At 36.8% G+C, this 16,040-nt stretch overlaps 2 protein-coding genes across 2 annotated transcripts in view; one reads left to right on the top strand and one right to left on the bottom strand.

Moving 5' to 3' along the window:
- Positions 1–16,040, bottom strand: part of LOC129746206 (mitochondrial fission 1 protein) — a 318,769-nt gene that overhangs the window by 259,564 nt on the left and 43,165 nt on the right. The gene's annotated exons all lie outside the window — the stretch shown is intronic.
- LOC129742471 (uncharacterized) lies at positions 10,265–14,397 on the top strand. The gene is made up of 2 exons (XM_055734371.1): positions 10,265–10,685; positions 11,402–14,397. Exons 1-2 carry the CDS (start codon positions 10,265–10,267, stop codon positions 14,395–14,397), a joined length of 3,417 nt encoding a protein of 1,138 aa, XP_055590346.1.

Below are 16,040 nucleotides of genomic sequence, written 5' to 3'. Positions count from 1 at the left end.
TATGAAAAATAAGGTTATAAAGTTTTGAAAAACTTTTAAAAACTATCAGAGAAAAGACACAAATTTTATTTAAAAAAAAAACTTCTAAAACCAGTTATTCTCAGAAAAGACTTATTTTTCCTGCGAATAACTTAGGAGACGTTTCACAAAATCTACCATCAAACTTCAATATTTAATGCCACAATGTTTGACTTATTAGATCAATCCTGCCGTATAGAGGGAGCGAGCTTTTTCACGGTTTTCGCCCCCCAAAATGTCGACAAACGACGATGTGATAATTGCGACGTGTGATAGATTATTTCTTCCGCAAACACACATACAGTCACTCATACTCCTACAACTTTAGTGACTGCTGCTCGTTCACGTGTGGATGATAATTAGGTTAGATGATGTCGTTTTGATGACGCCTTCTTACACGTGCTATAGGCGCCCTTCCAATGATACAATTTTCCTTGAATAATTGATAGGCTTTCATCCGTTAGTTTTTTTTTTCGAATGTCATTCAAATGATTAAAGTGTGTCGTTAATGTAACAAGACACTTCAATTTAATAAAATGAATTCCTGTTCAACATCTAAGCTTATCTTTTACTAAAAGTAAGTTGATAAACTATTATGTTCGTTCGTGTTCAGTTATCATCCATGTGCAAAAATATGTATTTCAGCATTCGAACCTCTTAGTTCCAAACATTTCGTGGCAAACTGTCGTCCTAGCTGAGCTGAATGAATGAAGTGCACTCATGCGTCGTCGTCCATCATCCAGCGACAGACTCGACGGATGGAAACACGACCTGGCTACCTGGCAGAGTAGTTAGTAAACAAACCGTTTAACAAAATCAGATTAGCAATAATAACTTAATTACTGTTCAGTTGGCTGCGCTCTCAAAATTTATACCTCATCCGTCCATGGCTTTTTCTCTACGCTTATATCATCCCCTAGTTGTGTCTGCATGTCCGATATGAGATGGATCAATTTTTCTGTTCAGCTGGGGTCAGATGTTACGCAAACAGCAGGAACTCACATTCGGTGTTTGAAATCTGAAGGAAACACCCAAAACTCAAAATATTTCTTGACTTTCTAAATACTGAATATAAAATTCATTATACAAATTTTTTGAACCTTTTATTTTAGTAATAAGAAATAACCTTTTTTCATTTTTTATAATTTTAAGTGCGTTGGAGTTACTTCAACAATTTAGCGGAAGATTCCCACGGACTCGACGGAAGAGCATCAAGCAATTATTTTAAATTTTCGGAAGCGATTTTTGTTATGAAAGGATTTGATTGGTCGATTGATTTCTGGCGCACCGTGCATGCATAGATAGACCGATTCATAATTGGCTGATTGCTTTGGAATTTGTTCATTGATGTGTGTAATGTTTACGTTCGCTATCTCTTGTATGTTGTTATACCTTTTTACTTCTTCTGTTCATCGATGAAAAAACACCCCCAACAAACATAGTGCAATCACTGAAATGCATCCCCTACTAGTGAGATAAAAAGGCTCCACTCCTAAAGGGTGCAAATAAAAAATCTCTAACCAGAATCGCGATAACCCCCTCATATAACTACGAATGACTATGAACGATACGCATTCGTAGGCATCAACGAGCTGGAAACATTGTTTAGGAGCCATTCCTCACCGAGAAAAAACACTCACTCATAAATCTATATGGTAGGACCATTTAAAACAGTTTTACGGCCCGAGGGGGGGAAATCAAACGGCGATAAGCACTAATTGATTTACAAAAGCGCGTGTCGGATAAAGAGCAAGCAGCAAGCGATCAAGTGGCATGAAAATGGTTGCACTTTTTAACGCCAGTTGGGCAACAACGGATGGTTGATGATTTGCATACTTAATTTATTTGGTACGGTGTTTAAATAAACCAAATATCTGTAAAGCGTCTCGAAATAATAGAGTACAACCTACTGAAATTAACTGAAAAGATGAAGACAATATACCGTCAACTGGGACATCATGAAACACTTTTCGACTTCAATGGCTTCTTAAAACTTAAAGTCCACAGAAAATCATACCACTTGTACATCAGAAGCTTTAGGGTTATGGGACATCAAATTGACCTAGTCAGAAAAAATTATTGGTTTCACCAGTTATTTTTAAATTTACAGAAACATGCGATTTTCACCCTACTAAGAAAAAGAGGTAAGTTTAAACAAACTTTGTTTTAAATGATAAATCAAAGGAAAACGTTTGAAAATTTATAGCTTTTTAAAATTTGTGATGTCATTACGCATAAAGCACCAATTGCAGTAATTTTTGGTTTTGTTCGAATCAAATTTTACATTTTATCTATCAAAAATGTTTTTTAGAGAAAAATCAAAAGGGTGCTGCATACAATTAGGGGTAAAAAATATTACTCAAAATTCTACTAACTGAAATCATATGTAAATATAAATGTTTGGAGGGATGAAATAAAAATATTTGGCACCAACAGTGTTGGTATAGAATAACAAAAGCAATATAAAGTTTGTAGGTGATATCATAAAGCCAATCCGTCAAACTGGGAAAAGTCTTTTGCTGTCAGCGTATTTCTAGTAATAAATCAGTAGCACTCGATAAGTTTTAAGCAATTCTGCCACTGATAAGCATACTAACCCTTAAATATTGTGTAAAAATACCAACGACCTTTTAACATTTTTTTTTTCTTTTTTGGATAATTCACCAGATGTCTCCAAGGGCACCAAAGAGAATTGTCAAAAATAAAGTGCAGTGCAAACAAATAAAATCACAAAATACAAGATACTTTTAAAGGGGTGTATGAGGTAATTGTTATTACAATTATGATTGTTGATTACTGAGATACCGGGGCATCATGCAAAAGCAGGGTTAGATGCAACATTTGTATACCACAACACTCATTCAGTTTTCATTTCAATATACTGTAATAAAGTTATCATTAAATGACAACAAATTGATGATGACATAGATTTTAACGTCGTGAAAGAGTTTTTTAAAGTTTTGGATTCTCATAAAAAAATTGAAAGATCGAGCAATAAATGTACATATTTTGACATTTCTCGATGCTGTAAAAAACTTTACCTCGTATGACGGATTGGCTTTATGATATCACCTACAAACTTTATATTGCTTTCATTATCCAATACCAACACTGTTGGTGTAAAAATATTTTTCGGACAATCACCAAATTTTTTTTAATTGAATATTTTTATAATTCGGTTAGCTGACTGGGGCAAAATGCAACAAAATGCAAATCAGAACTAAATCTCATAAATTGCGTTTCCATATGCTGGGATATGATTGTTTTGCCTTACGCGTTTGTTAACATTAAAATTTCATCCACCTCAAGATTTATTTACACGATTTAAGATAATAGAGTGTTTTGTAGTATTTTATACCCCTAAATGTATGCAGCAGACTAACACTTTTTTCATAAAAACATTTTTGATAGAAAAAATTTAAAATTTAATTCGAACAAATCCAAAAATTACTGCAATTGGTGCTTTATGCGTTATGACATCACAAATGTATCAATAACTTTAAATTTTCAAACGTTTTCATTTGATTTTTCATTAATTACAGAGTTTGTTTCAAGTTACCCCTTTTTCTTAATAGGGTAAAAATCGCATGTTTTTGTAAATTTTAAAATAACTGGTAGAACCAATAATTTTTTTGACAACGTCAGTTTGGTGTCCCATCAACCTTAAAACTTTTGATGTTCAAGAGTTATGATTATCTGTAAGCATTAAGATTTTAGAAGCCATTGAAGTTGAAAAGTGTTGCATGTTGCCCTATTTGACGGTACTTGACGAATTTCGAGAATGTACTTTTAGTTCTAAATGCCGTACAATAAGAAGCAGAAGCCACAAATAAACGTGACCGATGTCTAGAATTGGTACTTCTACTAACATTCGAGTTCACCCGTGGCGTTGTATTTTTTTACAACACGTGTTCTATTTGCACATGCTGTGATGCAAAAATAGCTTGATTATTTAAAAAATGCAAATATTAGGGGAGAATGAGGATACTTGATCCCTGGGGATACTTGATTCCTTAGCTATATCTCGAAACTGGAATGTCTTACAAAGATCAAATGTTCTAGAAAAATGTGCCAAAATGAGCAAAATAACAATGCTTGCAGTTTAAATTTTTTTAACCAAATAATTGTTTGAGTAATTGAACTTTGTTTGAAAAATTTCACAAAATGTAACTTGAAAATCTTTTTTCATCGCTTTAAAATGTTCCTTACATGGGAAAATTATGAAAAAAATATTTGTTCCAATGTATCAATCGTTCAAGTGTAAAATGAACTTAATAATGCCATATTTTCAAAGCAATTGAAAACTCTCAACTTATTTCAGAAAAAGTTTTCTAAAATGTTGATTATGGGTACAATTGATCCCCTAGAATTGGGTACAATTGATCCCCCTTCCAAACGGCATATTCTTTCTCTGAATTGATCGTTATGATTGCTGATTACGAAATTACTAATATTTATCCAAAAACTAATATTTATCAAACAATTGTCTGAAGAAAAGAGCAAAAATAATTATTTTTTTCTAAATTATAAAAAATAGCGCCTTTAAGAATGCAATGTTAATAGCGTTGAGACAAAGTTATAGAATTTTCTTCTTATGTCTGCTTTAAATTGTGAAATGAGAACAAACATGACCGAAATAGTCAATTAACATTCTATATTGGGGTTTTGTTTGATTTTTATACAAGGATTAGGGCTTCCCGAATAAAAGATCAAGTCTCCTTCAATAAGGGATCAAGTCTCCCCTAACTTCAGAAAAATCGCAATTTTTTTACTCCCACGAAAATGCTTCTAGTTCTTCAACGGGTTCAAGTATCGTTCTAATGTTTGGAGCATTGAAACTTGAAGTTACAAGCTGTCAGAAAATGTCAAAGATGGCGAGTTGCTAAATTTTTCCAAAAAGATATGGTGAAAATAAGAAAAGGGGATCAAGTATCCCCACTCTCCCCTACAGTTTTAGTAAAATAACTATGACTTCTTTAATTTTCAACAGATTTTGATAAATAACCACTTAAAATATTGACATGTACGATACATAGAAAATAAGATTTTTGAAATATTACCATCACCAAGCACTTTTTTTTTAATTTTTCCAAAATTAAATATTTCAAGCATTACTTTAAAACTGTTCTGCTGAGATTTTTTAAAATTTCATTTTCGGATTCAACAACCGATTTTACATTAGAAGTGATGGCTTGGATGGAAGAGTTATCTTGAAAGTAAATAATAACAAGGTTGTGCGATACCTACATACATAAAATATACATACAGTCCCCCCACAATCATTAGTCACTTAACGTAACATTCCACCACTAAATATTCGTTTATTCAGGTGTTAGTGGACCAAACATCAAGCTTTGCATGGATTTCAGTCATTAAATATTCCCTCTTTGATTTCAAATATGATTTCGTTTTCAATTTTGTTGAAAATTAGCTTAACCCTTTAATGCATGACTTTTTTTAAATGAGAATTGCAGTTATTGATTCAGTGGAATAATAACATTTTAATTCGAATAACACAAATCAACAGGTTTTAAGTCGTTCTTTTGAGTATTATAAAAGTTATGGCCCATCAAAGTTGAAAAATATTTTTTTTAAATCTTAATTCATTTCAATACGAATTTGCAAATTTCTTCCAAACCTTGTCAATTGGGTGCAGGAAGGTGTTTGTGATTGATTGAGGTTAAAAAATGTGATAGAATTTGCGAATCTGAAGAAATATCAGCAATTTTCTAAAAACTACTTTTTTCGAAAAAATAAATAAATTTGAATTTTGCATTTTTTCCGCATACTTTGTTCGATATCTCACGGAAACATTGAAATACCGTAACAAAAATACCATTGGCTAATTCCTTTTAATCTCTAGAACATTTTTTGTCCATACACCTTTCAAAAATATCCACGCGTTTCCGAGATATTTGGGTTAAGATTAGTGTTGTTTTAAAACAACACTATGCATTACAGGGTTAATTTACCAAAACAATCAACGTTTTTCAAAACCACAATCCTGGGTCAAAATTGCAACCCGTAACAATTATTAGTCAAACTGCTCACAATTATTAGTCACATAGAAGTCCATGGCAACACCCGAATATCATCATGGAAATCATCAATATTCTGGCAAACATTCAGGGGCATTCATTCCTAGTATACATTCAAGGCGCATTTGTGTTGAGCTATAGCAACCAAGAAATCGGTATCAAATTTTGAATACGGCGAATGCGCCAAGACCTTTGTTTTGAGAAAAACGCATTCCAAGTTTCAGAAAATAAAATCAATTTCCTATTTAGCTGCGTACAATCATTTTCCTAAAGAAGTCGCTAAAATGCTTTCAAATTGGTTTAATTTCAACACCCGATCGATAAATATAGCTTTTCCGTACTAATTACCACAAAAAGTTAATAAATGTAACTGTGGGCCCTTTTACCACAGACTGGTGCTCTCATTTTGTTCATTCGCCAAATTGGAGTGCCCTTTTGAATTGCAGAATGACTATTCGCCTTTTGGATCACTCATTAAAGAAGCAATATTCAAGCAAATTTCGGCTTGAAAGCGGGTCCAAATGATCACGTTAACACATTAGCACATTCAACGATCTTATAAATACTGATTTGTGCATCTCCTCGTCCTGGAATTTTTTTTTTCGAAAACTTCAATGCCCTTTTTCCATCTCGAAATAACTATTGGCCCTTTTGTTCGCGACGAAATTTTGAGAGGAAATGGGCGAATGAACTGTGGGATTACACACTCATAAAAAAAGCTATTCGCCTTATTTAAAAAATTAAATTTAACTTCACTAAAATAAGAAAAATTGAAAGGAGATCATATTTTCGGATGTAAAATGAATAGTTTAACACATTTATGTGATTATCTGGATTTGTTTACAGTTGGCGCATTCGCCGTATTCAAAATTCGATACCGAAATGTTTTGTTTTGTTTGCAAAAAAGTGACCCATAATTGTGTAGAATTGGGTGGGTGCTGTAACAATTATGGGTCACTTTTGTTTTGCTAAATATGATTGAAATTTTGCATTTTATTTGCTCAGTTTCATTTTAAAAATGTAAACTCGTCCTTTGTGCTTATATGAGACCAATTTATTTTGTTGGAATCTTTGAAATACTCGCATAAGGGGCTTAACGGTTTAAGAAGTCACCCTTATAAAATTGAAATTTTATGCGATAGTTCAACACATAATAGTTAACGTATGATAAAAACTATAGAAATAGCAGTTTTACTATTACCAAGCGCACACATAATATTATCAACAATTTGGATGCTGTTATCGATAATCTAAAAATAATAATATGATAACATTTCATTCATGTCAGCAGATATCAGCAGTTCAAATGTTTGGTGACTAATAATTGACAATCATGTGTGGGTCACATGATTGTGAGGGGACTGTATAATAAGAAAAATGAAATAAAGTCTGAATCATTCAACAAAATATTGTTAATCACCCAAAATGTAGATTTAAATTTTTCAAAACAGAATTGTGTAAATATTTTCTGAGAAGTGCATTCGACATTTCACTATTTATTTTTTCATTTCAAATTTATAAACTGTTCACTGTCTCAATATTTAGAAATAATTGAAAATAAGCAAGGGGTACTTTGCTGTAGCCATTTTGCAGGGAGCCGTGTTTTCAACGGTGATTTTCAGAACATCCGGAAGTTTTGTATCACCTAGCGTAGCAGTCCACAGCATTCCGGGAACAATTATCCTGGTTTAGAGCTTGAGAAATAACTGAAGCAAACATGAGTGATTTGATTTCTTCACAATTTTAATTTTTTTGAGTTTTCCACTTTTCACGATAATATTTAAAATTTTGACAGGAGAAAAAACATCGTGACGTTTTCAACCAACGCCTACTCCACTCTGAAAGAAAATGAGAGCAAACATTTTCAAACCGAAAACTTTTATTTCATTTGACTGTAATGCGGACCGGTCCGAATTTGTTTGTTTTTTTTTACTGTTTTTCATAGCAACTTGAAACTTATAAGTTTCCTTTTGGCATAAAAAAAAAGTTATTCGATTGTGAATTTCCAATTAGTCCATTTTCAAATGATTCAATGAAAATTGGAGACCATATGGGTATAAGTGATTCACAATTAACATTTTTCGAACGGGAGATAAAAAAGGTGATTTATGGGTATTGGGAAAAGCAAAAAATATCTGCTATGGGACACTTCCTTTGCTGATAGCTCATTTACTAATAATCGAACATTCAAAATTTTGACAGCATTTTGCTGCCCGTAAAAAGTACAATCCGACCTATTTTTTTTTCAAAATTTAAAATTAACGGAATTTTTTTTAAAGATATTCACGGTGCAAAACCGTTGATTTCTTAAAAAAAAAAAAAAATTGCGTGAGCGGGGGAAAATATGCTTTAACTATCAAAAATGTTCACAAAGTTCAAATCAAGCATTAGAGTGAAGCACATGATCGGCAACTACGGTTAAGGGTCATCAAGAAAGTCAAGTCTCATACGAGAATTTTTAATTTTTAATAAACGTAAAACTAAGTGTAGAGAGCTGAAATGTCAAAAAAAATTTCTTCGATAAGCTGAAAGTGTTGCTTTGATCACTTTTTCATCCATTATTGGATATTTTGGAAAGGGTTGCTTTTTCGTAGCATAGCATAGCGTAGCATAGCATAGGGTGACAACACACATCTTGCATTGGCTGATAAACGAGGTACAACTAATAATCAAACCCAACACAAGATGCCAAAATAAATACCTGAATTCAATACTTATTTCATGTGTTGTTATTGAGAATCAGTATGGTACCACAATGCACACAGTGGCAAGTCAATATAGGAATAGTCTGAACAGATAAATAAACTTTTCAGGTACAGAGAACTCATACGACCCTACATGTAAATATGCTGTTTCAGACAGGAAAGGGAAGGGTTATTCGTTTTGATGGGAAATCCTACTTGACAGATAGGATTGATGAATAAAGAAATATAATGTTTACAAATAAACAAATTAAATAAATGGAAGGGGCTCACCAATGTTTTGTGATGCTGACAACCATGGACGATAAAAGAACCTATTGCCACTTCAGATCTTGAAACAACGAGGCAAAACTCCTTTTAAATTTCTGGACAGCGACCCGAGCTCCTGTCAGGATTCTCCGGAAAGTAGATTGAGGTTGTCAGTCCTTGTGTTATATATTCGGGGTCCGGCCTTGAAGAAACTTTTGAAATCCATTTTGATATCGGAAAGATTATTATATTTTCCAGCACAAAAAAAAAACACGTCACTTTCAAGTACAGCCTACCTAGCTCTCGGGCAAAAGGTTATTGTTTATCTTTTAGCAAGAAAGTATTAAAACATTTACCATAGTATAGTTTTCTAAAGACTAAACTCCATTTTTACGTTTTCTGACAAAAACATTTAAAATCGAAGGATGAACATTGGTGTTGCATACATTTGGGGGTAAAAATTATAAACATTGTATATTACCTAGCAACAAAAAACAAATGGAATTTTACCTTCATTCGATTCTCTAGGCTCCTTCCACTGTTTTCAGGCCCCTTTTTCTATCCACTTTCAATACCACTACATCGATGTGCGGATTTACGCAGGAAGAAAATCTAATCCGGCTTCAGAAATGCTTGAAGGGCAAGGCATTTGATGCAGTTAGATGCATGCTTATGCATCCATCTAATGTTACCAGCATAATCTCCACGTTACGGATGTTGTTCGGCAATCCAGAAGTTATTATCTATAGTTTGATCTCGAAAATTCAATCGACCCCTGCTCCACGAGCTGATCGGTTAGGAACGCTTGTAGAATTCGCGCTATCTGTAAAAAATTTGTGCGCGACGATCGAAGCGTGTCAGCTTGAAGAATTTACATATATTGTTACTCTAATTCGTGAATTGATAGATAAGCTTCCCACCCCATATCAAGTGGACTGGGCTAAGCATAGACGTACCCTTATAGAAGTTAACCTCAGCAAGTTTTCTGAATGGCTCTACGATTTGGCCGAAACTGTTTCGCCAATTGTTTCCATCTCATCTAATGAATTCCGACTATCCAGAACGACCAAAAAAGGGGTTGCCTTTCTAAATGCGCACTCTGAAGATGATCGCGTCGATTTGAATTTTTCTCCATATGCAACACATGAAGAACAACGGAACACCGACGACATTACAATAAACAGAGTAACAGAAAGGTTCTGTCTGATCTGTAAAGGTAACTGCCCAAAGGTCGAAGAATGTAAACGCTTTGTAGAGATGACTTACAAGGCACGTTGGGATGTGGTTCATGAATTCAACCTCTGCAAACGATGCCTGAGAAGGCACGGACGCAAGCCCTGTAAATCCCAGAAGCTGTGTGGACAAAACGGTTGCGATTATAAGCATCATCCATATCTTCATAAACACGGAAGCGAACCAAACGTACAAGAAGGTCATATGCACCATCATTCTTCGAATCAAGTTTTGTACCGGGTGGTACCCGTGATCCTATATGGACCCGAGAAAAAGCTGCATACCTACGCGTTTCTTGATGATGGTTCATCAGTTACTCTGGTTGATTCAACTATCGCAGGGGATTTGGGAATCAAAGGGAAATTGGAACCCCTTTGCCTCAAATGGACGGGGAACAGAACTCGGCAGGAGAAGGAATCTGAAAACATTTGGATTGAAATCTCAGGTACAGAGAAACATCATAAAAGGTACGAGCTTCCAGAAGTGCACACTGTGAAGAACCTTGATTTGTTCCATCAAACATTGGACATGGAACAGCTCAGAAGACGTTATCATCACTTAAAAGGTGTTCCAGCAAAATCTTATCACGATGTACAACCTCGAATCTTGATTGGAAGTAATAATGCGAATTTGGGTTATGCATTAAGAGGTCGAGAAGGTAACATGTATGAACCTGTAGCCACTAAAACTCGGCTCGGATGGATTGTGTACGGTGGAAGCGACAAAATAAGACGACAATTTCCCGGGTTTCAATGTTTCCATCACTGCGAATGCAGAACAAACAGCGACAATATACTTCATGAGGCAGTGAAGGAGTTTTTTCCATAGAAAAGGCTGGTATTGAAAAGCCAATTAGACTAATCGAATCTAACGATGATCGTCGAGCACGAACTATTTTGGAATCACTTCAGCGTACCGACAACGGTCGTTACAAACTACGTCTACTTTGGAAGTTTGATAAATTTCGATTGCCAGAAAGCAGAAATTACGCTCTTCGTCGAGCACACTGTCTAGAAACTAAATTGAAAAAACAGCCCCAGCTAGCAGCGATATTGAGCGAAAAAATGAAAGACTACGTTTCGAAAGGCTACGTGAGAAAACTGACTGACGATGAACTTGCTGAAAATCGACCACTTGTATGGTATTTACCCATTTTCCCAGTTTTCAATGCTAACAAACCTAATAAAGTTCGAATGGTATGGGACGCAGCCGCCAAAGTCCATGGCATCTCTCTAAATTCAATGCTACTCAAGGGCCCCGACCAGAACTGCGCTTTGACCGACGTGCTTATTCGTTTCCGGGCGAATCGGATTGCGGTTTGCGGTGACATTCGTGAAATGTTTCACCAAGTTCTCATATCCGAAGAAGACCAACACTGCCAGCGATTTCTATGGAAGGACAACGTGAATGATGCTGAACCCAGTACCTACGTGATGCAAGTGATGACGTTTGGGGCAAGCTGCTCGCCCAGTTCTGCGCAGTACGTGAAAAACTACAACGCTCAACAGTACCAAGGCCAATACCCTCTAGCGGCAGCAGCGATAACAAATAGTCACTACGTCGATGACATGCTACTGAGTGTGGAATCGGAACAAGAAGCAATTCAACTAGCCAAGGAGGTTCGTTTCATCCATGCGCAGGCTGGATTTGAAATGCGAAATTGGTTGTCAAATTCGCGGGCCGTTGTTACAGCGCTGAATGAGTGTGGTGAGAACGAAAAAAGTCTCAACATTGGCGATCAGACGTCTACGGAAAAGGTATTGGGAATGTGGTGGTGCACATCGACAGACTGCTTTACATATAAGTTGTCTCCGAAGCACGAGGAAGATCTGCTGGCTGGAAAACGCGTACCTACAAAACGTGAGGTGCTTCGCACTCTGATGGCAATTTTCGATCCATTGGGATTCCTTTCGAACTTGCTCATCGTTCTAAAAGTTATCCTTCAAGAAATTTGGAGGTCAACCGTTGGATGGGATGACCAAATCCCGATGAAACTCTTCGATGATTGGCTACAATGGTTAAGTGTGCTGCCAAGAGTTAAAGATATCAAAATTCCTCGTTGCTATCTTTCCAACCTTTCAGTAAATACAGGAACTTTAGTAACTTTGCATACATTCGTAGATGCCAGCGAACTAGCTTACGCAGCCGTCACGTACATTAGATTTCAACAAGGCGATACTGTGGAGTGTGCAATAGTGGGAGCCAAGGCTCGAGTTGCACCACTAAGATTCCTCTCGATTCCAAGAATGGAACTGCAGGCAGCCGTTATCGGAGTTAGATTGGCAGATACCATTTCAAATGCGCTTTGCTTTAAAATAAATCAGCGCATTTTCTGGAGCGATTCTCGAGACGTTCTATGCTGGTTAAGGTCCGATCATCGACGTTACTCTCATTACGTTGGTCACAGGGTTAGCGAAATACTCGAAACTACGCAAGTTGGCGACTGGAAATGGGTGCCTACAGAAGAAAACGTTGCTGATGAAGCGACTAAATGGCAGCGTCTACCAGATCTTAATAGTGAATGCCGCTGGTTGAATGGACCCGAATTCCTGCGAGAGGACGAAGCAGCTTGGCCATGTGAGCGGTTTGGAAAATCGTATACAGAAGAGGAACTTAGACCGAACGTCTCTTGTAATGTACATTCACTTCTTCCTGCACCCTTTATACAATCGGATAGATTTAGGAGTTGGAACTTGCTCCGGCGAACAGCAGCCTGGATTCTTCGATTCGCGCACAATGCTCGATATAAAAAGTACCAAGAAAAGTGGACTGGTCCTCTCTCGGGAAAAGAACTTCACCGGGGAGAAGTGTTGATGTTTCGACAAGCTCAGAACGAATTTTTTATAGATGAAATAAACTCACTGGCGTCAACATCTCCCACACCTACCATACACAAATCAAGTCCAATCTACAAGCTGTGGCCCTTTCTTGATGATGAACAAGTCTTGCGAGCCGCAACTCGAATCGAAGCATGTGAAGCAGCTAGCATGGATGCGAAAAATCCAATAATTCTTCCGAAAGATCATCCAATTTCTCGACTCATAGTGCAACATTATCATGTAAAGTTCTATCATCGCAACCATCAGACGGTAATAAACGAACTGAGACAAAGATTTCGAGTGACACCTAGGCTATCAAGCCTATATTGGAAGGTGCGAGCAAACTGTCAGCTGTGTAAGAACCTAAAAGCCGCTCCAAGACCGCCTCGTATGAGTAATCTACCATCAACAAGGCTTTCGACATTCACCAGACCATTTTCCTTCGTAGGCATTGACTACTTCGGTCCAATGTTCGTTTCTGTCAAGCGTAGTACTGAAAAGCGTTGGGGCGTCTTAATAACTTGTTTGGCCGTTCGAGCAATACACATTGAAATCGCACACTCTTTGTCAGCTGAGTCATGCATCATGGCTCTTCGAAATTTTATGGGGCGGCGAGGCACACCAACCAAAATCTTTAGCGACCGTGGCACAAATTTTATTGGGGCAAATAAAGAGCTCAAGGTGGCACTAGGGGAAATGGATCAAAAAGCTCTCTTGCAGGAAATTTCAAGTCCAGAAACAACCTGGTCTTTCATACCACCCGTTTCCCCTCATATGGGAGGATCTTGGGAGCGGATGATCCAAACAGTTAAACGAAACTTGAACCAGATAAAACCTAAGCATCAGCTCAACGACGAGGTGCTTCGAAATTTGTTAGTTGAAGTGGAAAACACCGTGAACTCTCGACCGCTTACTCACGTTTCATCGGAGGATCCAGAACAACCAGTATTAACTCCGAATCATTTCCTCGTTGGATCATCGAACGGACTAAAACCAGCTTCGCTATTGGACGACAGTGAAAAGGCCGTTAGAAGAACGTGGCGATCATCCCAGGTGGAGGCAAACATATTTTGGAAACGTTGGGTACGCGATTACCTTCCTGATCTAACCCAACGCTCTAAATGGCATACCCCTGCGGAACCCATACAGGTGGACGACATCGTGGTTATAGTCGATGCTAATCTGCCAAGAAACTGTTGGCCGATAGGTAGAGTCATCTCAGCGGAAGCGAGCTGCGACGGAGAGGTACGAAAGGCCGTGGTTCAGACGGCTAATGGAATCTACGAACGACCTGCAGTGAAACTAGCCGTATTGGATGTTCGACGTAAAACAGAGTAAGCCGTGGGTTAAACGTCTTACTGGGGGGGAGTGTGACGACCTCTCGGACGTAGCGTCTCCATTAACAACACCCAGAGTAAATACTTTTTAACATCGGGGTGTCAACATATTAATTTGAGCGCAATTATAGATTATCGCAGACAAGGATAGTAAGATCAAATAAGAGCAGTTAGAGTAAGAGTCATTTCAAGAAGAATTAAAGTCAGGAAACTAGCGGAAGTCGCAAGTCGAGTTAGCATCTTGTTCACATCATATAAAGTCGAATTATATATCGTGTATCAGTGCCAGAACACCAAGTAAGCTAATTTATTAGATTCGTTTTCGAACAACAAGCTAACACAGTTATCACTACAGGAGGCTCAAGTTGACCAAAACAACGGTCGTTCCATAAATCGTGCCAATAGACATCTTATAGGGAATCCACGTGCCAGTTGGTTGACCCCTAGAAGGTAATTTCTGAAACAACAAAAAATATAAAACCACAAAAGAATTATAAAAAATGTATGTCACAGGTTGTCGCGAAAATATCAGCTGGGCCCACAGTTACTGTAAATTCATAGCTCGCAAAGTTCAACACTCGCTGTTCAGGATAACAAGGAAAAAGGAAGATTAGAAGAAGTATTTAGTAGAAATTGAAACAGAATTGAAAACAAGGAAAATTAGTAAACGTAAGTTAAAATTTATTATTGATATGTATTCCCGCTAACTTACAAAATGTTTTAGGATATTTTAATATACCGAATTCTATTAAAACGTCGGAATCTCGTCTGTTTCACTCTACAAATAACACGAACAGTTTCGAAACTATCCAAACTCTCAGCATGTTTTTATATTATACCTACAATCAATTTTAATGCTGGTACAGTGTCAAAAATAAAACTTTAAAAAAAATACCTAAAATCAAGAATTGTGTTCACTATGAAAATGTGTATTCATTCCAAAGCTTACACCAGTGATGAAACATTCAATCAATTCTCTTAAAAATTGTGTGTAAATGATATGCTGGATTTTTTTTTTTTGATTTTCATTCCTTCTCCGACTGTATCTCATTCATATCGTCGAGCCTCATTTGCATAAATACCCAACAGTCTTTGCACGTGATTTCTCATGACTGAACCAAAACACTTTGCGAGAAGAAGAGTCACTGATGAGTGAACATTATTATCATTACCTACACCGATTGCTGCCGTGATCAGGGTGACGCGACGTAATTCTTGGCTCACTGGCTGGCAGCTAGCAAAATAGACTGAAAGGCTGAGCTGAGCTTTGAGAGTGTGAAAATTATATAAACATGACATTAGTTAGTATCAGCGCAAGCCAATCTCACCCGTCGAACTGGGTGTAGTTTTTCGTCTGCAGATTTACGTGCCTCCCGTAAGAGACACCGGTTAGGCACGCTGTAATTATTAAACCAGTTAATTCATGTTGATTGGGAAATTGCTGCTGAACAATTACCACAGTACTGGTTCTGCTGGAAAGTAGGTAATGAGGTGAAAATGCGACCCGATAACGGCGCCGATTAAACGTACATTGCTTCAAATATACATAGTTATCTATTACATTTAAGTAATCTTTTAAAGTACTGAAAACTGAATCCTATTTAAAACGAACAGGGGATAAACGCATGTCTAAAGTTGAACACT

This window comes from Uranotaenia lowii, chromosome 2 (assembly GCF_029784155.1).
Source record: "Uranotaenia lowii strain MFRU-FL chromosome 2, ASM2978415v1, whole genome shotgun sequence".
NCBI lineage: Eukaryota > Metazoa > Arthropoda > Insecta > Diptera > Culicidae > Uranotaenia > Uranotaenia lowii.
This window is presented reverse-complemented; position numbering and strand designations above follow the sequence as displayed.

Bases quoted from the DNA above. Each gene is read 5' to 3' on its own strand.
- LOC129742471 (XM_055734371.1), top strand. From the start codon at position 10,265: ATGACTTACAAGGCACGTTGGGATGTGGTTCATGAATTCAACCTCTGC. The intron at 10,686-11,401 runs GTACAGAGAAAC...CCATTTTCCCAG, and splicing joins CATTTGGATTGAAATCTCAG to TTTTCAATGCTAACAAACCT.